This window comes from Chlorocebus sabaeus, chromosome 28 (genome assembly GCF_047675955.1).
Source record: "Chlorocebus sabaeus isolate Y175 chromosome 28, mChlSab1.0.hap1, whole genome shotgun sequence".
Lineage (NCBI taxonomy): Eukaryota > Metazoa > Chordata > Mammalia > Primates > Cercopithecidae > Chlorocebus > Chlorocebus sabaeus.
The window spans coordinates 2,561,505-2,582,715 of record NC_132931.1 but is presented as its reverse complement, the minus strand read 5'-3'; the positions used below and the strand labels follow the sequence as shown (position 1 = coordinate 2,582,715).

General features: G+C 42.7%; 1 protein-coding gene across 15 annotated transcripts in view; it reads right to left on the bottom strand.

The window, feature by feature from the left end:
- The window catches only part of CALN1 (calneuron 1), a 732,697-nt gene that overhangs the window by 331,023 nt on the left and 380,463 nt on the right, over positions 1 to 21,211 (bottom strand). For all 15 annotated transcript variants that reach the window (XM_073012664.1, XM_073012665.1, XM_073012666.1 and 12 more), the window contains one exon: positions 48 to 191. In XM_073012664.1, the coding sequence (XP_072868765.1) occupies positions 48 to 191 (144 nt within the window). The remainder of the gene's footprint in view (positions 1 to 47; positions 192 to 21,211) is intronic.

Sequence of the window (21,211 nt, the reverse complement as noted above, 5' to 3'; positions counted from 1 at the left end):
GAGACCGGGGCACGTCTCAGGGCAGAAGCTGCTTGTACGGGTCTTACCATCCATATCCAAGCGCTGCATGATGATGGCCAGCTCCACCTCGCTTGGCATGTACCCCAAAGAGCGCATGGCCATGCCCAGCTCCTGCTTGGAGATGAAGCCGTTCCCATCCCGGTCCAGAACCCGAAAGGCCTCTCGGATTTCTACAATGGAAAAGCAAAGAAAGTCCAGTGGTCACATGGTTGGCTTTATTGCACTGCAGTCATTGGTGACTGTCTACCGAGAACTCCTAACTGCTTTACAAACAGTGATTTGTTAAAACTCTTTAATCAGATAAAAGGGAAGACAGAAGAAGAACATAAGAAAAGAAACAAAGGAAAGAAAAAGGAAAGAGAAAAAAGGAAATGGAAGGGAGGAGAGGAGAAGAGAAAATGAGAAAGAAGAGAAAGAAAAGGAAAGGGAGAGAGAAAAAGAGGAAGGTGGAAGGGAGAGTGGAAGAGAGGAATGGAGGGAGGAAAAAAGAGAAAGGAAAAGAAAGGAAGGGAGGGAGGGAAAAAAAGGAAAGGAGGGAGGGAGAAAGGAAGGAAGAAAGCAAGGGAGGGAGGGAGGAAGGAGGGAAGTAAGGAGGAAGGAAGGAAAAAGGAAAGAAGAAAGAAAAAGAAAGGGAGGGAGGAAGGACGGAAGGAAGGCAGTCAGACAAAAGAAGGAAAAAAGAAAAAGAAAGGAGGAAAGGAAGAAAAGAAAAAGAAAAGAAAGAAGAAAGAAAGAAAAAGAAAGAAGAAAATGAAAAGGAAGGAAGTAGGGAAGGAGGGAGGGGAGGAGAGGGGAGGGGGGAGGGGAGAAGAGGGAGGGGAGAAGGGGGGAGGGGAGGAGGGGGAGGGGGAGGGGAAGGGGAGGAGGAGGGGGAAGGGAGGGGAGGAAGGAAGAAAGGAGACAGCTGGACCTGAGCATCCTCCAACTCTGTAGGAGGCACACAATTAGATGGTGGTCCCAGCAGAGAATCATGTTAACCAAGGACACTTTCTGAGCAAAGATGAGGATTTGGTTTCAGCTGTGAGGAGAAAGCTGCCTCTTAACTGCAGTCCTCAGGAGGAAAGGAGAATGCAGTTCCCCTCTGCAGGTATATTTCAGATCCCTGCAGCTGTAGGAGCTGTGCAGAAAGCTCTTTCAGCCTCATAGCAGGAGAAGGGTTAAGTACCCTGCTGTTTGTATCTCATTCTCCTAATGTACAGGTGTTTTGTAGCTATAAACAACCTCAGATCAATAAGAGGATCATGAAAACTCAAAAGACGCCTTTAATCACTTTGTCCCTGGGCTAGCAGAGAACTCGACTCTGCTGTCAGTAAGGGCTGTTTCACCTGGCAGACAATCTCCCCTCCTCTTCCCCTAAACCAGAGTTGCTCTAAATTCCACCCAAAGTCCCCTTCTCCAGAGCCACTGCAGCTGTCAGTCCTGGATTGGATGTACAACACAAGGAACTGGAGGTCACAGTGTGAAGATGAAAGGTTCATTAATTGTTTCTGCGCACACCAGACCTAGAGCAGCTTTGACTTTTCATCAATAAACGAAGTGCAAGCCCAGATATGTCAGCTGTCATTATTCACCATGCCACGCAACTAGTATTGACTTTCTATCATGTGAGAAGCACAGTATGAATAAATACGGAGAAATAAAAATGATCCACCAGGCATTGGGGTTCTCCCACTCAGCCCGACTCCACTCATGGAAAGTTTCTCCACTCTCCATGCAGAAACTTTCTATCGCTCTTCAAATGCATACAAGCCCCTTGACTCTGACTCATTTACTTATTACCTCACTGAATATCTCGCCATGCCCTGGAATGGTCATTACCACAACCTTGGTGACTTAAGACAACAGAAATCTATTCTTTCACAGTCTGGAGGCCAGAATTCCAAAATCAGCAACATTAGATCACAATCCTGATGTCAGCAGAGCTGTGCTCCCCGTGAAGGCTCTAAGGGAAAATCTGTTTGTCTCTTCCAGCTGCCAGAGGCTCCAGCATTCCTTGGCTTGCAGCCCCATCACTCCAATCTCCACCTTCTCCTCTTCTGTCTGTAAATCTCCCTCTGGCCTGCTCTTATAAGGACACTTGTGTTTGCTTTTAGGGACCACTCAGATAATCCAAGATAATCTCCCCATCTCAAGATTCTTAACTTCATCACATCTTCAAAGACTTTTCTGTAAGGTAACATTTATAAATCTCAGATATTAGGCTTTGATATCTTTGGAGGCTGCTTTTCAGATTGCCACACTATTGCTTCCAGTGTTTTTGCCTGAAACATCTTCCCTTTTTCTTTCCTTGCCCAAAATTATATCCATCCTTCAAGGTCAAGTGTGGATGCTAAAGTGACTCCATCTTGGATGCTAATCTGCCCTGTTGACTTCTGATAAACTCTAATTCTGGGAATGCCTTTTCTATTTTATCTACTGTTTCTTGTGTAAGACCATGTACTTACCATACATCCTGCCCTTAGGCAGACTCCTGCCTCTCCCTACAATTGTCCTACACATTCCTTCCCTATGGCATGTAAGTCCTGGGTCTGGTAGGTGATAGGCCAGGGGGATCCACCATCTTGTCTCACCAACCCACAAGACACAGGCATAGGGTAAGTCCCTATTAAATGTTTCTTTCTGAGAAGCTAGACATGCCAGCCTCTTTCTTCAGCCTCTCAGCTTCCTCGGACTTTGGGAGTAAGTTTTCATGGACTTGCCCATTGCAAAACACCAAAGCAGGGGTCATGGATTCCACAAAACTGTCTTTGCTCACCATAGCCAAGTTATCTCCCTTTCTGCTGACTGTTCACAGCAGGTCATTCATTCCTTTCTTGTGACATCCAGCATACTCCATCTAGAAATACTATGATTGGCTTCTTTTCTGAGCGGTAAGCACCTCCTACCCTTCTTTCATCTTAATGAGTTCCCTGCCCACACTGTAGGAGGCGCTAGACAGATAACTGTTCAATGGATGATGAGTCTGAATGGATAAGAATCATATATTAGTAGTAAATTCATTATCAATACTAATGCAGCATGCTGAATTCTTTCTGTGATGAAGTGTGGGCTCCAGCAAAGAGGAGACCAGCCTGTGCACCAGGACCCTAGGCTCCCAGCCAGGCGTATTAGCTAATTAGGTCTGCGGCCAAACCCTGGAGGCCTCAGTTTGTTCATGCGTAAAATGAGCTGTGCTGGCTGCAAGGATCCCCCTGGTCCTCCAGCCCTTCTTTCTATGAATCTGTGGACATCGTTAAAGTGGTTAAGCGAAGAACAGGAAGCCTGTGTTCTCTTACATACCCTATTAATCTGTTATTCAACACCTCCTCCCCTTTCTTTCCATCAATGGTATAGAAACAAATTTTAGTCCAACCCAAATTCTGAATCAAGGCATTTGTCTGCATTTTGAGCTTTTCCCGTCAATGAAATATGCTCAAGGTGACCTAGAACAGCCATATGTTTTCCTAGCAAGTCCCGACAGGTCTGGAAGGAGCTTGGAGCCACTGCTCAGTTTGAGGTCATGGCGCACTGTGCTCAAGGACACTGGGGTGGAGGACATAGCCTCATGTGGCCTGAGCTCGGATTCCCAATTGCCAAGGATGGGAGGATGCGGAGACCAGGCCTCCCAAAGTGAGAGTCAGCCCATGAGGCAGCCAGTACCAGCGCTGCCCTTCAAGCTGGTGCAGCCTTCCCCCTCAGCCTCAATTTCCCCATCAGAAAAATTGAGCTAGGTCCGATCTCCTTCCAGCCTCTATAGCAGGGTTTTACATGGGAGCCAGGACATACGAGACAACAGTAGGAAATGTCAGAGGATGACAAGGTCTGCGGCTACAGTCACTGGATAGCCAGTTGTAAGCTAAGCCTTGCTCTTAGTTCTCTGGACCATTCCTTCCCAAGGCATCTCCCCTTCCCTTTCCTTCTGACTCAATCCTGAACTCTCTGGGCTGCTGATATGGCTGGACAGGGCAGGTTCCTTTCATTGGCAGGCCTTGCTCCTGCGGTCTCCCTGTATGCCCTAGACCTTACAGGTGAACATCAACCTACATCCTTACACTGGACGACACCCCACCGGGCCCTAGCTGGTGGTGTTTGAGAACATGGCCTGGAAATGAGGACCTGGACAGCCGAGCCTTTGGACCTCCGGGTTGCCCCACCTTTGGGGCTACTGGATTTAGCAAGTCACACTATAGATGGAGGTCACTCCAGAGCTTCCCTCCACTAAAGGGACCTGCTCCTTTGAAGCCTTGAATGCCTATGGCTTACTCTGTAGTCTGGAGCAAGGCTGGCCTCTTCCAACCAAGCCCAGGCCAGGGCAGGCCACACATCAGCTGAGGGTTCTATTTTCTGTGGCATGCAGGTAAGTAAGACAAATCTGTCCTTCTTTATTCTCTATTTGCATAGGGAGCTCCTGGCTCCCAGGTAGAGAATTCGTGTGTGTGTCTGTGTGCGTGTGTGTGTCTGTCTGTCTGTCTGCAGAAGCAGACAAACCTCACTAACTTCTTTTTTTTTTTTTTTTTTTTTCAAAATAGCAGAAAGAGGGAAAAAAATACAAAACTAGAAATCCATAATAGGCACCTCTGGAGATTTAATGTTTCTAGGGTAAGGAAAGCCCAGGCGAACCAGAGGCTTATTAGAAGGAAATGGGTCTTGCAGTCTGGGAGAGACATGTGATGTGTGCCTCATTTTATTTTTAATAGCAGAACAGGGTGTGAAAAATATGCCCATAAAACCCGCGGACACATTGGAACAGGCAGGATCCCTCTGGCTCTACGAGGACGGCTCCCAGCGTTGAGTGGGCTTTGGCCACTTTCCCATCCTTGGGAACTGGGGACCACAGATCAAGTTTTCAAGAACAGCCAGTAATGTTGTGTGCTTTTCACTGAAACGTACTCCTTTTCTTTGGGCCAAAGTCTCTGGTGCTTCAGGGCTACGTGAGCATGCTTGTATCTTTGGTCTTTAATTAAATTTTACTCCTCCATCTCATGCCACACGTGCACGTTAGACAGTAGTATGCCAATTTTAGCCACCTCCAAGACGTCTTTGTGGGCCACAGAAGTGCTGTCTGCAATGGTGATAGGAACCCGTCCAACTGTCATTGTGTGCTGTATGAAAGGACACGTGGCAAGACGCATCATCTGAAAGAAGGACTCTCGTCTCCACACGCATATGGAGGCGCCCAGAATCAAAGTCGGCGTTCCCACAGGGATCTGAGCCCCTCCTCCCTAAAGGAAAGCAGAGAATCTTGAGCCAAGCAAGGACTTGGAAAGAAATAATCCTGTTATTCAGCCCAACAGATTTACTTCTCATTATGCTAGTAACTTTTTTTTTTTTTTTTTCTGAGAGAGTCTTGCTCTGTTGCCCAGGCTGAAGTGCAGTGGTGCCATGATAGCTCACCGCAGCCTTGAGCTCCTGGGCTCCAGGGATCCTCCTGCCTTGGCCTCTTGAGTACACACCACTATGCTTGACTAATTTTTTATTTTTAATTTTTTTGTAGAGACAGGATCTCACTGTGTTGCCCAGGCTGGTCTTGAACTCTCAGCCTCAAGCAATCCTTCTGCCTCAGCCTCCCAAAGTGCTGGGATTACAGGCATGAGCTGGTAACTCTTTTTTCTTTCTTTCTTTTTTTGTTGGAGATGGGATCTCGCTGTGTCACCCAGGCTGGAATGCAGTGGCATGAGCTCGGCTCACTGCAACCTCTGCCTCCCTGGTTCAAGCGATTTTCCTGCCTCAGCCTCATGAGTAGCTGGGATTACAGACACTCACCACCATAATGGCTAATTTTTGTAGTTTTAGTAGAGACGGGGTTTCACTATGTCAGCCAGGCTGGTCTCAAACTCCTGACCTCAGGTGATCCACCTGCCTCAGCCTCCCAAAGTGCTGGGATAACAGGCACGAGCCACTGTGCCAGGCTTTTTTCTTAAAAAAAAAAAAAAAAACAATGTCTGCATTGAGACCTAGCGCCCTCTGAGAGTCAGGCCTCAGCTCCACGATGCTTCCTAACGACACAGCCCATTCCAGGCAGGAACAACGGCAAAAGCACAGCCACCGCGGGGCGCAGACTCATTTCTCAGGCAACAGATAAAGTCCAGAGAGCAGCCAGCATCAATATTAGTTGGCTGATGTTTGGCTTTGAAGAATCAGGTGAAATTTACAGTACTAATTTGCCACCTCACACTGCTAATGAAGACAACAATTTTTCCTATCTCAGTCTGTGCACGATGCAAAATCTGCTTGTTCTCCACAGACACATATCTTCAGGAAGAATGTGGGTCTTCATTACATAAAGTGATGGCTCTACTGACAAAGAAGATGCTTTGTGAGGATACCTGGCACTGAGACATTGCAAGACTGGAGAAAGATGCGGTTCAGCAAGGCTAGGCAAGACAATTATTTAAAAGCAATGGAAATGCACCAGAAAATATAAGATACAAAACTAGAGTTATTTATGCAAAGAAAGAAATTGGGCAGGGACTGAGCCTAGGACAAAGAGATTTAGAAGGGTTTTCACCTTCTCGAAGAAAGGTAAAAAAATGAATAATTACAGATGATTAATAAGCCATTCATTCTGCGAAGAGTTGCTATTTAGTTATATGTCAGTTGCTGTGCTAGGATAGATAAGTAGCAAAAGAAACTTTCCAGGCTGCAAGAAATGTGTATTAGAGTTGAAGAGACAGAGAGGTGACCAGATGTTCATCAGCAAGAATGACAAGTGCTATAATCCAAGTCTACACAAAATCCCACGGAAGTCGATATGTTGAAGGGACAACTCTGAGGAAGGGTTGTTGGGGTTATGCTTGGATCTTTTAAATCTCAAGTCTATCAAGAGAAGGGCAAACGGGCAGGGGTGGGAAAATGTGGCAAGACACGAGCATGTCTACAATTCTGGCTGCCTGGTGGGTGGAGAAACGAGAAACACTGAGAAATGAGAGTGGAGAATTGCACTAGGGTGATGCTATACTTTGGATGTTTCCACTGTTGAAATTTGATCTCCACTGTTGGAAGCGGAGCCTAATAGGAGGCCTGTGAGCCGTGGGGGCAGATCCTTCATGAATAGATCAATACTCTCTCTGGGAGGAGCGGGAGGGGTCGCATGAGTCCTCAATTAGTTCCTGCAAGAGTTGGTTAAAAGAATCTGGCACCTCCCTCTCTCTCTCTTGCTTCCTCTCTTACTATGGGATCTTTGCACACACTGGCTCCCCTTTGCCTTTCTCCATGGGTGGAAGCATCCTGAGGTCCTCACCAGCACTCAAGCAATTGCTGGTGCCATGCTTCTTACACAGTCTGCAAAACCATGAGCCAAATAAGCCTCTTTTCTATATAAAGTATCTTGCTTCAGGTATTCCTTTATAGCAATGCAAAACAGACTAAGACAGGCAGTATTGCAACAGGCCTTCAGAGCCATCTGGGCTGTACCCTGCAGGCCAGGGGTTGGCAAAGGATGGCCTGTAGCCAAGCCTAGCTCACCACCTTTTTTCACAAATAAAGTTTTATTGGAACACAACCATGCTCATTTGTTTCTATATGTCTCCACCGGTTGTCTATTATCTCCTGATTTTGTGCTACACCCGCAGAATGGAATAATTGTGACAGGAACTGTGTGGCCCACAAACACTAAAATATTTATACTCTGGACTTTTCTTTTTAAAGTGTGTGACCCTTTCATGTAGGCCACAGGGAGCTCCCAGTGGTTTTAAAATATATGTTTTTAAGGGTGAGATTTTTAGACTAAGAGCTCAGGCATCAGGGCGGCTACTGCTGGAGTGACAAGAGATAAGAGGCTGTCACAGAGTCTGAGGGGAAGATGATGAGCTCAGAGCTAAGCCAGCATGATGGCAGAGGACACTGTGGAAAGAAGGGCTTGAGAGACTTTTCAGAGAGAGAGTGGACGGTGCTCAGGGAGAGCTCAGATGTCAGAGTCTGGGAGAGGGACAATTTGAAAGACAACGCTGGAGGGCCGGGCACAATGGCTCACGCCTGTAATCCCAGCATTTTGGGAGGCTGAGGCGGGTGGATCACTTGAGGTCAGGAGTTTGAGACCAGCTTGGCCAACATGGTAAAACTTAAGAAAGAAGTAAAGTAAAAGTAAAAATGAAAGTAAAATAAAAGTAAAAGTAAAGACAAGAAAAGAAAAGAGAAGGAAAGGGTAGGAAAGGAAAGGACAGGAGAGGAGAGGAGAGGAGAGGAGAGGAGAGGAGAGACAACACTGCAGTTTATGTGAGAGCATTAACAACAAATAGTTCAGGAGGGACTGTAGGCTGTCTTGGTGGGAGGAGAGGTTTGGCCACACTGAGGACAGGTGTCTGAGTGACACCCTGGTGGTTGCTTCTAGTGAGCAGCTGCAAATATTTGACAAGAGTTTGGAGACAGGTGATGCTGAAAATATGACAAGAATGGAAAACGGGGATAGAATGATGATCACTGCCTAGAAAACGCTGGTTTAATCCCAGGGAGGGCTTTGGTGTGAATGAGTTCTAATTTAATGATAACCTATCAGTCTGCAAATACGACCCATTGACTTCAGTAGTTAGGAGACACAGAGGTGAAAGGGACAGAGCTCTGAAGGTGGAGGGAAGTGTGCTAGAAAAAGGAGGTTGGGGCCAGGCACGGCGGCTCGTGCCTGTAATCCCCGCACTTTGGGAGGCTGAGGCGGGCAGATCACCTGAGGTCAGGAGTTCGAGACCAGCCTGGCCAACATGGCAAAACCCCGTCTCTACTAAAAATACAAAAATTTGCTGCGCATAGTGGCACCTGCCTGTAATCCCAGCTACTCGGGAGGCTGAGACAGGAGAATCACTTGAACCTGGGAGGCAGGGGTTGTAGTGAGCCAAGATCGTACCATTGCACTCCAGCCTGAGCGACAAGAGAAAAAGGAGGCTGGGCATGCAACAGGAGCTCAGAAGTGTTCCCATTTTTAGTAATGTGGGACATTTTGGACATTACATTATATATGGACATTATACTACATATATAGTATTATATGTATAGTATAATATATATAGTATAATATAAATATATGGTATCATGTCCATAATGTCCTACATTATTATATACTGCATAGTATATATTATACATAATATACAATTATATAGGATATATTAATGTATAGTGTATAATATATACCATATATAATATACAGTGTATAATAATAACATGGGACACAGAAACAAGCCACTTAGATGGAAGGGTAGATACACTGCTGCTTTGTATAATTCACTTTTTTTTTAGCATCATCATCTCCACCAGGAATTTTTTTTTTTCTTTTTCTTTTTCATGGAAAGATCTATTTTAATTTATTTTTTAATATTTTTAATTGAGGTCAAACATATAATTTAAACATTGTTAAGTGTTCAGTTCACTGATGATAAATACATTATACATATACATTCTTTTTTTTTTTTTTTTTTTTTGAGACAGAGTGACTGCCGTACAGGCTGGAGTGCGATGGCGCGATCTTGGCTCACTCTAAACTCCACCTCCTGGCTTCAAGCAATTCTTGTGCCTCAGCCTCCCAAGTAGCTGGGATTACAGGTGTGTGCCACCGCACCAGGCTAATTTTTGTGTTTTTACTAGAGCCGGGTTTCGCCATGTTGGCCAGGCTGGTCTCAAACTCCTGGCCTCGTGATCTGCCCGCCTCAGCCTCACAAAGTGCTGGGATTACAGGCGTGAGCCACCGTGCCCGGTCATATACATTTTCTTTTATTTCCATCCCCTACCTTCTCTCCCCTCCTTCCTTACCTCTGGTAACCAGCAACCTACTCTCTATTTTCATGAGATCCTCTTTTTTTAGCTACCATGCATGAATGAGAACATGCAATGTTTTTCTGTCTGTGCTTTACTTATTTCACTTAACATAATGACCTCCAGTTCCATCCATGGTGCTGAAAATGACAGGATCTCATTCTTTTTTATGGCTGAATAATAGTCCATTGTGTATATGGACTACAACCTGGTTTTTATTTTTCGGGGCACATTTTAAAAAGGGATTATGACTCCTTAGGTGATTTGTTGAGATATGACTGCATCCATTTCAATAAATAGGCTTTGAACATGCCTCTATTCCAGGCTCAGACTTGAGAAGAAGGCTCAAGTGAGACACAGCAGAGGCACGCCTGAGCCGAGCCCAGTCCTGAAGACACTCCCTGCTTTTGTTTGCTGAAATGGAATCTTATTTCACAAAGCATTTTAGGCAGTTTCAAGGACTTAAATGAGACTAGCCTGGACAACATAGCAAGACTCTGTCCCTGCTTTTTAAAAAAAGGCTTAAATTTTACCTAAGGGAAAAACACGCACAGGAGTTGGAGGAGAGAAAGATGAAACAGAAATCTGTGAGGAAATATACAGGGAGGAGGTGAGACTTAGAGGCTGAGAGAGGCTGAGGCTTGGAGGAAGCATGGCAGAGAGGCCCTTCAAAGAGGGCACAACAGGATAGGGAAGCAGGAGGAGACTGAGCTGGAGCTCTGGGCTTCTGCTGGGTGGCAGCAGAAGGGCACAGCAAAAGGGCACAGCCAGCACGAGTGGCCAGCCATACCTCCAAGTTAGCTGCAGGTATTAATCTGGAACTAGTCACTGCATCTGTGTTGTAAGATGAGAATCCAGTGTTGAACAGGACTCCTGTAAATCTGTAAATTCTCCAGCCCAGATTCACCTTGGCCAGCTACCACCCAGCTGTTGACCAAAAGAGCCAAACTCTGTGAAATATTTAAAGAGGTTTATTGTGAGCCAATATGAATGACCATGGCTGGGGTACAGTCTCAAGAGGTCCTGCGAAAGTGCCCGAGGTGGTCAAGTTATAGTTTAATTTTATAATTTTAGGGAGATAGGATTATAAGAATTATAAGCAAAGACATAAATCAATACATGGAAGGGGAACAGTGAGGGTACTTACAGGTCATAGGAGGATTCAAAGATTTTCTGAGGCTGAGTGCAGTGACTCATGCTTGTAATCCCAGCGCTTTGGGAGGCCAAGACAGGAGGATCATTTGAGACCAGGAATTCAAGACTAACCTGGGCAACATAGTGAGACCCCATCTCTACAAAAAATTAAAAACCAAATTAACCAGGAGTATTGGCACACACCTGTAGTCCCAGCTACTAAGGAGGCGAGATGGGAGGATTGCTTGAATCCAAGAGTTTGAAGCTAAAGTGAGCTATAATCATGCCACACCTAAGAAGTCAGAAGAAAGGAACGCTCGAGTTAAAATAAGGGGATTGTGGAAGCCAAGGTTTTTGTTAAGTAGATGAAGTCTCATAGGTGGCAGCCCTCAGAGAGCATGTGATGCGATACCCGTCAGGCTGGATTTGGTATTTTATTACCTTAAGATACTGTTTGGTCAGTCTTACAATCTGCATTTTAATCTTAATGCGGGTCAGTTATGCCTAAACTCTGAAAGGGAGGGGATATAACAAGGTGTGTCTGACCTCCCTTCCCATCATGGTCAGAATTCAGTTTTTCAGAGTGCTCTGGGGTCCCCTTGGCCCAAACTGGGGTCTGTTCAGTTGGTTGGGCGCCTAGGATTTTATTTTTGGTTTACATTGCTTAAGAATGAGTCACTGTTGGCCAGGCATGGTGGCTCCCACCTGTAATCTCAGCACTTTGGCAGGCCAAGCTGGGAAGATCACTTGAGGTCAGGAGTTCGAGACCAGCCCGGCCAACATGGTAAAACTCCATCTTTACTGAAAATACAAAAATTAGCCGAGCGCCAGTAATCCCAGATACTCAGGAGGTTAAGGCAGGAGAATTGCTTGAACCCAGGAGGCGGAGGTTGCAGTGAGCTGAGATCACACCACTGTACTCCAGCAACAGTGCAACACGCAGTCTCAAAAAAAAAAAAAAGAAAAGAAAAGAAAAAAAAGAATCACTGTTGACCCTGGGAACAGGCAGGAGGCAGTGTTGGGGAAAAACGTGCACAGGCCCAGTGCTCAGGGCTGGTGGGGCACTGATAGGATGAATCTACTGTGCATCTCAGATGTCCCCGCATGCCACACTCCTGGCCGTTCTCATTACCTCATGGCCAAAACCACATTTTTTAATTAAAATGTGAATCTGACTCCTTCCCTAGCTGTCATTCTGAAAGAAGGGCATTTTTGTAACTTATTAAGTGGTGAAACTATACCAACAAAGACTATCTCAGGTTATGAAAAATAATAATTTCTTTCATGGCCAAAATCACATCTTTAATTGAAAAATTAAGTCAACTACTTCCCTATCTAGCATTCTGAAAGCAGAGCATTTTGGTAACTTTATGAGGTGGTGAAATTCTACTGACTAACTAAAGAATCCCAGGTCATGAAAAGTAATTTCTTTCTTCAGCTAGAATGGCACAAGATAGTCAGAAAGCTAGGGGCATTTCTAAGGGTTTAAGAACTAGAGCATAAAGTTAATCTGTCCCCAAACGTTACACCTGGACAGATTAAGCTGAATCGATTTTAGCATGCCAGGTAGGTTAAAACTAATGGAAAATTCCCCAACAGTGAAAGAACAAAGCAAATTAGAACAGAAACAAACAAGGAAGCCCAGCCCGGCCAGAGATACTGAATGCTCCAGGCAGGGCCGAAAGGAAAATGAGTGGATGAGATTTAAATATGTATGAGAGTGATAATCACTGGAGGGTCTCCATACAAAATGACAAATGACAAAATTCTCAGGGCTGACCCCTCTAGGCAGATGACGCGTGAAGTCAGAAGGAAGGGATCTCGCATTGGTGGAACACATCAGTTCCATTTGTCTTTGGAGTGGTTCTAGACTCCACTGCTAGGTCATCAACAGCTGCAACTCCAGAGGATCAACAAGGCAACTGCTCCTCCAAAAAAGCTTGCAAAACTGTTCAGAATGGGTTTTAAAAATCAAAAGACAGATTTCAAGCAGTATCTATGTTGTGATCTTATTTTAATAAAATAAAAATGATATATATTTTGGAAGACTGCAAGAATGGACATCAAAATATTAACAGTGAATTTTCTGTGCGGTGAGATTACAGCTGACGTTTATTTTCTTTGCTCATCGGTATTTTAAAAATCTCTGTTATAAACTTGCTGTATTAGTCCATTTTTACACTGCTGATAAAGACATACCCAAAACTGAGCAGTTTATGAAAGAAAGAGGTTTAATGGACTTACACTTCCACATGGCTGGGGAAGCCTCGCAATCATGGTAGAAGGTGAAAAGCATGTCTTACGTGGTGGCAGAAAAGAGAAGAGTGAGGACTTGTGCAGGGAAACTGTCCGTTTAAGAACCATCAGATCTCACGAGACATATTAACTATCACAAGAACAGCACAGAAAAGACCTGACCCCATAATTCATTAACCTCCCAGTGGGTCCCTCCCATAACACGTGGGAATTCAAGATGAGATTTGAGTGACGGCAAAACCAAACCATATCACTTGCATTATATGTTAAAAGAAAGGAAAAAAAAAAACAGAGCTAACCCTACATAGAATATTGTATTAGTCTGTTTTCACACTGCTGATAAAGACATACCTGAAACTGGGTAATTTATAAAGGAAAAGAGGTTTAATGGACTCACAGATCCACATGGCTGGGGAGGCCTTACAGTCATGGAGGAAGGGGAAAGGCATGTCTTACATGGTGGCGGCAGGCAAGAGAGAACTTGTGTAGGGGAACTCCCCTTTATAAAGCCATCAAATCTTGTAAGACTTGTTCACTACCACAAGAACAGCATGGGAAAGACTCATCCCTATGATTCAATTACTTCTCACTGGGTCCCTCCCATGACACGTGGGAATTGTGGGAGCTAAAATTCAAGATGAGATTTGGGTGAGGACACAGCCAAATCATATGAGATAGGCTACATTTTCCAGATTACACATAACTTTTAAAAAATAATTTCAACTTTTACTTTAGATTCAGGGGGCACATGTGCAGGTTCATTCCATGGGTATATTGTGTGATGCTGAGGTTTGGGGCAAGAATGATGCTGTCACCCAGGTAGAGAGCATAGTGACTAATAGGTAATTTTTCAGCCCTTACCCCCTAGTAGTCCCCAGGGTCTATTGTTCCCATCTTTATGTCCAACACATATTTTTAAATGAAAAATGTCCCCAAAATGTATATAGAAAAAAAAATTATTTATATTTCATTGTCAGCAATAACCATTACTAACATATTAGCACATTTCATTCCATACTTTTTAATATGCAAACATTCTTAATTCAACTAGGATCATGCTCTCTATACAGCTTTATATCATTTTTTTCACTTAACATACTCAATTTTCAATCTTCCATATTGGTAATTAGTCTGCAAAACACCATTTTTAATAGTTGATTAGTATTCCATCCTATGGCCATAGCAAAACTGATTTCACCAAACTCCTGTTGTGCGATATTTAGATAATTCCCAATTTTACATAATGTTGCAATGGAAATCTTTGTACACAAATTGTCATGTATTTTCATGGCCATTTCCTAAAGATGACTTCCTGGGAATGGAATCACTGGGTCCAAGGGCAAGAACACTTTTCAGGCACTTAATACACATTGCCGAGTTGCCCTCAAAAAGGCAGTATCAATTACAGCACCCTCTGCTTCCCATCAATTTCAGGCACAGAAATACAGTCCCCTTGGAAATACACCTTTCATCCAGCTATCTCTTAGGTTTTAGTTCTTGACGTTCAAGATCCAGAGGATTACAAGCCTACGCTTCGAGGAAAAGGAGGCAATTCAGATTATGTCTGAAAAAGGCCTGCAGGGTGATTGTGGGATGGTGAGTAAACCCCACATGCAGCACAGGGCCTGGCCCTAAGGAGGTCCCCAAGAAAGACACATGAGCATCTGAATCCAGGTGAGGGGGCCGGGACTCACTGAGGGGAAAAGGGCTCCCCTGAAAAGGGAGAAGGAGAGGTTTGAGTAGGGAGAAAGCTACTGTCTTAACTCAAGAGCCAGGACTGTTTTGGGGGTGGAATGCTTTATATAATATAATATATATATTATATATTATGTATCTGTATTATATATAATTATCAATTATATATTATCTATATGTCTATATTATATATAATTAATATATATGAATTATATATTATAATTATATAATCTGTAACATATCTACATTATATAATTATATATTATCTATCATATATCTATATTATATATACTTGATATATAAATTATACATTACATAATTATGTATTATATAATATAAATATACAAATGATATATTATATAATTATGTATTCTATACAATAGAGATATATAAATTGTATATTATATAATTATGTGTTATATATAATGTAGATATATAAATTGTATATTGTACAATTATGTATTTTATATAATATAGATATATAATTATGTCATATACAATATACGAAAATCAAAAATCAACACAGACATGAGTCCCTCAGCTTCCTCCTGGACTCTGAGCCAGAGCACTGTGTCTTTAGAGGAAAGATGACATGATTTGCATGTGTGTGCACATGGGTTCTGGAATAGTTGGCCTGTGATTTGCTTAGGATTACATTTCTGGGTAGATAGATAATTCTATCTACCCAGAAACATGTTTGATTATTATAGACATCAAATGTTTATTACAATGAAAATGTTTTGATTATTATAAAGGTTTTATCATAATGATTATAAGTAAGCATATTATCATAAATATGTGTTTTGATTATTGTAAACATGGTTGATTATAACCTGTTTATTATAATTATAATATCTAGTATATAATTGCATATTAATTATGAATTATATAGAATATATATTGTATCACATGTAATATAAAATAGTTTGTTCTACAAAAAGATCGACCTTTTCCCACCTTCCAGCAAACTCCACAGTGTCAGGCGAGAAGCCTGTCACCCCCTCCACAAAATAGTCATTTGTCACACGGCCACAGGCATCTTCTCGGGGAAAATTAGGCCAACTGCCTGCAGAAGTCACACGGTAGAAACTGCATCATTTGGCAATATTGGATGTGTCTGCAAGTGGCAAATTGAGTGGAATGTATCCGTGAACAACGTGGTAATAATCAATACAGTTAATTTGTCATTAGATCAGACTGTTCCTAAGCTACAAATGTTAATATCCCGAGATTAGAGACTCCCTGACAGCTGAGGAAACAAAATCATTTTGTGGATTTAGCATAGATATGCAGGCCGGAAGAACAAAATCCAAGTTCCAGAAAGAAACCAGAGAAAAAGTGAATGGAGAGATGAGAGAAGTTCCCTCAGGAATGGCACCACCTCCCCTGCCCCCAGGGTCTTGGGAATCCTTTCAAGAAGCTAAATTTAGCTGGACAGGTGGCTCACACCTGTAATCCCAGTGCTTTGGGAGGCCGAGGTGCAAGGATGACTTGAGGCCAGGAGTTCGAGATTAGCCAGGGCAACATAGCCAGATCCCATTTCTATGAGAAATTTAAAATATTAGTTGTGCATGGTGGCACATGCCTATAGTCCAAGCTACTGGGGAGACTAAAGTGGGAGGATCACTGGAACCCAGAAGTTTGAGGCTGCAGTGAACTGTGATCATTGCCACTGCACTCCAGGCTGGATGACAGAGCAAGACCCTGTCTCTAAGACACAAACAAACAAAGCTCAGTTTATCTTCAGATCATTCAATTCAATTCAATTCAACAAAGATTTCTTAGGCACCTACTATATGTCAGGTAGCAATCTAGGTGCTAGGACCAGGTCCCAGGAGACCAAGGTATAAAGAGCAACAAGACATCTAAGTGGTGCTGAAGAAAATAGTTGTTCAATGATACTTGTAAAGCACACTAAGGCAGCCTCTAACCAGCACCACTGCAATAGCTATATTGACCACGGCAATGGGATTTTGCTATGGGGGAGAGAGATTGGGCTCAACTCTGAATACTGCATAGCCAAGGGGGAATTCAGAGCCCGGGAGTGGGCTGGAGGTCCCAGCTATTTACCACTGTTGCAGTGACCCCGACAGAACGAGAGGACAGTGATGGTCACACATTCGCTTGACTTCTCACTCTTAATTCATCCATTCTGTAGCGTCTTAGACCAAGACAGCTCAGGTGCCTACAACAGGGTCCAAAGACATCTAGCTGCCTGCTAGAAGTGAGCAGAAAACTTTCTGCTTGTGTAGCTCAGCCCATGAAACAAAAAATTCTCCTAAAGCCATCTGTCAATTAGCTCATGGCACTGAAGCGTGGAACAAAATGACAAATGGTGGGAGTTGGAGGAACTGGTTCTAATCTAGACAAGAATTCCTCTTCTGCCGTGTGATTTTTTCCCATTTTAACTCGTATCAACTTTGTCCTTCCTGTCGTCACATGCAAGGGCACACTTAAACACCGAGCAATGTCTTGTTTCTAATTTTCTTGCAAATACGAGAGGCCCTGGAGTCATTATCTGTAAAAAGGTAGCCAGAGAGAATGCGAGACCACTTGAGGGTAAATCGTGGAAAGGATTGAGACTGGCTCAGGGAAGCTCAGGGGAAGCCCAGGGAACCGCTCCCCTCTGTAGCTCATCAAATCCCTGCACACCAGCACTCCCATTTGTTCTCTGCCGCATTATTTCTCAGTCCATTTGGCCTTCCTGATAATTGATAAAGGGCTGGCTATGAAGGAAATTGTTCTCCACTGCAGGGTGCATAAATATCCCATTATCAATAGGAAGCAATTTACTTGCTTAAAATTGCCAACTCTCTCATTTTGTTTTAACACGCGGTTTCTCTATCGAAATAAGTCTACACCTTTGAAAAGGCTATCTCCAAAGCCTCACGCTGGCTCTGGCTTGAAAAATAAATCTGAAATCAGCTGAGGCAGAATGACCTCATCCCAGCCCTCTGATATTAAAAGGGCAGCTCAGAAAAGTGGAAAAATTGCTCTAGGAATTCCATCTGCCAGAAATGTAATCCTAAGCAAGATACAGGAGAGTTAGCTAACTATTTCAGAACACACGTGCACACACACACACAAATCATTCCATATTTCCCCTAAAGAGACGGTGACCTGGCTCAGAGTCCAGGAGGAAGCTGAGGGACTCATGTCCGTGTGGATTTGGGGATTCTGAAGGTAAATAGTGTGGTAAAGGTAACATTGCAATTTATTGGAGAAAACAAGAATTACTCAATATGTAGACTACAATGAACAGTTAAGAACTTGGAAAAAATTAAGTTACAACTGTGCATCACACCATAGACCCAAATTCACTTTTGGAAAATTAAAAAGCAGAGGGAATTAAAATGATAATAATTAGATGACACTTCGGAGGCCAAGGGGGGAGAATCACTTAGAGGCCAGGAGTTTGAGACCAGCCTGGGTAACACAGCCAGACCCTGTTTCTATAAAAAAACTTTAAAAATTAACTGGGTGTACTACAGGCACATAACTGCGTGCCTTTGCATCCTCATAGCTTAACTCACACTTATAAGTGAGAACATATGATATTTGGTTTTCCATTCCTGAGTTGCTTCACTTAGAATACTGGTCTCCGACTCCATCCAATTTGCTACAAAGTCCGTTATTTCATTCTCTTTTATGACTGGGAGGGTGTGAGGGGTTGAGGGATGAAAGAATATAATACATATTGGGTGAAATGTACACTGCTTGGGTGACAGGTGCACCAAAATCTCAGAAACCACCCATAAAGAATTAAATCACCACTGAAGAATTTGTCCATGTAACCCAAAACTATTGAAATAAATACATAAATAAATTTTTTTAAAAAAATCGTAACCTGTTCCTTGGGACTCCAAGGGTAAAAACCCAAAGGACAGTACCATTCCATCCAGCAATCATTCCATCCAGTAGATTGCTGGAGGGAATGGTACCATTTAAATACAGAGGTTAGGGCACGGAGGGGATATTTGAGCAAAGACTTGAGGTAAGGGTGGTAGCCATGGGATGTCTAGAGAAGAGTGTTCCAGACAGAGGAAACAGTCAGTGCTAAATCCCTAGGTGGATGTGTGCCTGATGTGTTGGAGGAACAGCAAGGATACTGAGTCACTGAGTAGGGGTGAAGTGAGTGGCACAGGAAGAGAAAAATAAGTGAGAAGACCCAAGAGGGAATGGGTGGCAAGGCAGATTATGCATATTTTGTGTTTTTACTGTGAATGAGGTGGGAGCTCTGGCAGGTTACAGAGCAGAGGAGCCATGGGATCTGACTTGTGTATTTAAAAGATGCCTCTGGCTACTGGAATATCCTGAGAGCAGAGAGAAGCTGCTTCTGTGGTCCAGGGGACAGAGGATGGACAGCAGTGGAGGAGGGAAAAGTGGTCAACATATGCATGGGTTTTAAAGTAAAGCCAGCAGGGTGTTCTGAAAACTGGGGTGTGGGATGAAAGAAAAGGAGGGACGTCAGGAAGGCTCCAAGGTTTCTGACTCCAGCAACTGGAAGAAAAATCCAGAAGGCTTGTTTGATGATGTGCCTGGTATGGTGTAGGGTGATGGCAACATTAGCACTGTGCTGGTGGGAGTGTAAATTGGTACAATGGAACAGTAAGTAGCAAGAGCCTTCAAAAATACAGACCTTGTTTGATCAGAGCAAATCTTAAATGGACATTTTCGAGATAACTAGAGAAATTTAATTAAGAGAAGTATGCCAATTTAAGCTACAGAGACAGACTGATGTGATTATAAATGAAATGATATGATATCTGGGTTTTCTTCACAATATTCCAGGAAAAAAAAATGGTGGAGGCAGGAGTGATCGATGAAATACAATTTGTAAAATGTTGAAAATTGTTGAAACTCAGTCTTTGGGTATGTTTGACAATATTGGTAATAAAAATATTTCTTAAGTGTGCATATCCTGCACCTAGCAATTCCATTGTAGGAATTTATCCTAAAAAATAAGAGATATATATTAAGAGATATTTATTACAGCCTCATTTGTAATAATGAAAATAGGAAACCACAAGCAATAGGTGATTAGCTAAATGAATAATATGAAGTCATTTAGTTGAATATAGTATTAAGTTTAGAAACTGGTCTGTATGCATGCAGAAATTTAGTATATAACAAGAGTGACACTTCAAATAATGAGGAAAGATGAATCCAAAAAATAATGTGGGGACAACTAAGTAGATATCTGGAAAAAAAAAATGAAACTGTACTCCAAAATTTATACCAAAATACATCCCAAAATAATCAAAGATTAAGTACATTAAAACAAACTCATAATTGTTATTACAAAAACATGAGAATTTTAAAATAATTTTAAGAGTGAATAAGGGAGCAAACAAGAACCAAAAGCCATAAAATAAAAGACCAATAAGTTCTATATAAATCCCAAAACGGGCCAGGCGCAGTGACTCACGCCTGTAATCCCAGCACTTTGGAAGGCCGAGGTGGGTGGATCACCTGAGGTCAGGAGTTCGAGACCAGCCTGCCCAACATGGCGAAGCCCCACCTCTACTAAAAATACAAAAAATTAGCTGGATGTGGTGGTGGACATCTGTAATTCCAGCTACTCAGGAGGCTGAGGCAGGAGAATCACTTGAATGCAGGAGGCAGAGGTTGCAGTGAGCCGAGATCGGGCCACTGAGCAACAAGAGCGAAACTCTGTCTCAAAAAAAAAATTAATTAATTAATTAATTAATTTTTTTTAAAAATGTTTTTCAGGGCAAAAATCAGGATAAGCTAAGTGAAAAATCAAAAACAAAGTAAAAGTGTTTGCAATTTTTGTTACAAAAGAGGAGCTAATTTCCCTCACATTAAAAAATTTATATATACAGGATCAATAAGAAAAAAGGCCAACAAGCCAAAATAAAAATGTTGAAAGAACAAGAGAGACAGTTCCCAAGGCCAGAATTACAAATGGCTTTTAAACATATAACACCAAGTTCAGCCCAACTCATAATCAGAGAAATGCAAATTAAAAGTACATTTGTATACTTACATTTCACCTAGGAGGCAGATAAAGATCAAATGGTTTGATAGCACACAGTATGGATAAGACTGTGTGAAAACAGGCCCTCTCAAACATTAGTGCTGGGAGTGTGTGTTACTATAAACTCTTTGATTTATAATTTGGCAATTCATACTGGTTATAAATGCATACTTTAACTCAATGATTCCACCTCTAGAAATGTATTCTTCAGGCATACACACACATAGAATAATGTATGAACCAGGCAGTGGTTGTAATACTGTGTGGTGTTATAGATAGACAGATACATTTTAAAGATCATATTTAATGACACTAAGGAATTATTGTTACACTTGTTAGGAGTGATATTAGTTTTGTGGGGTTTCTTAAGTCCTCATATTTTTGGAG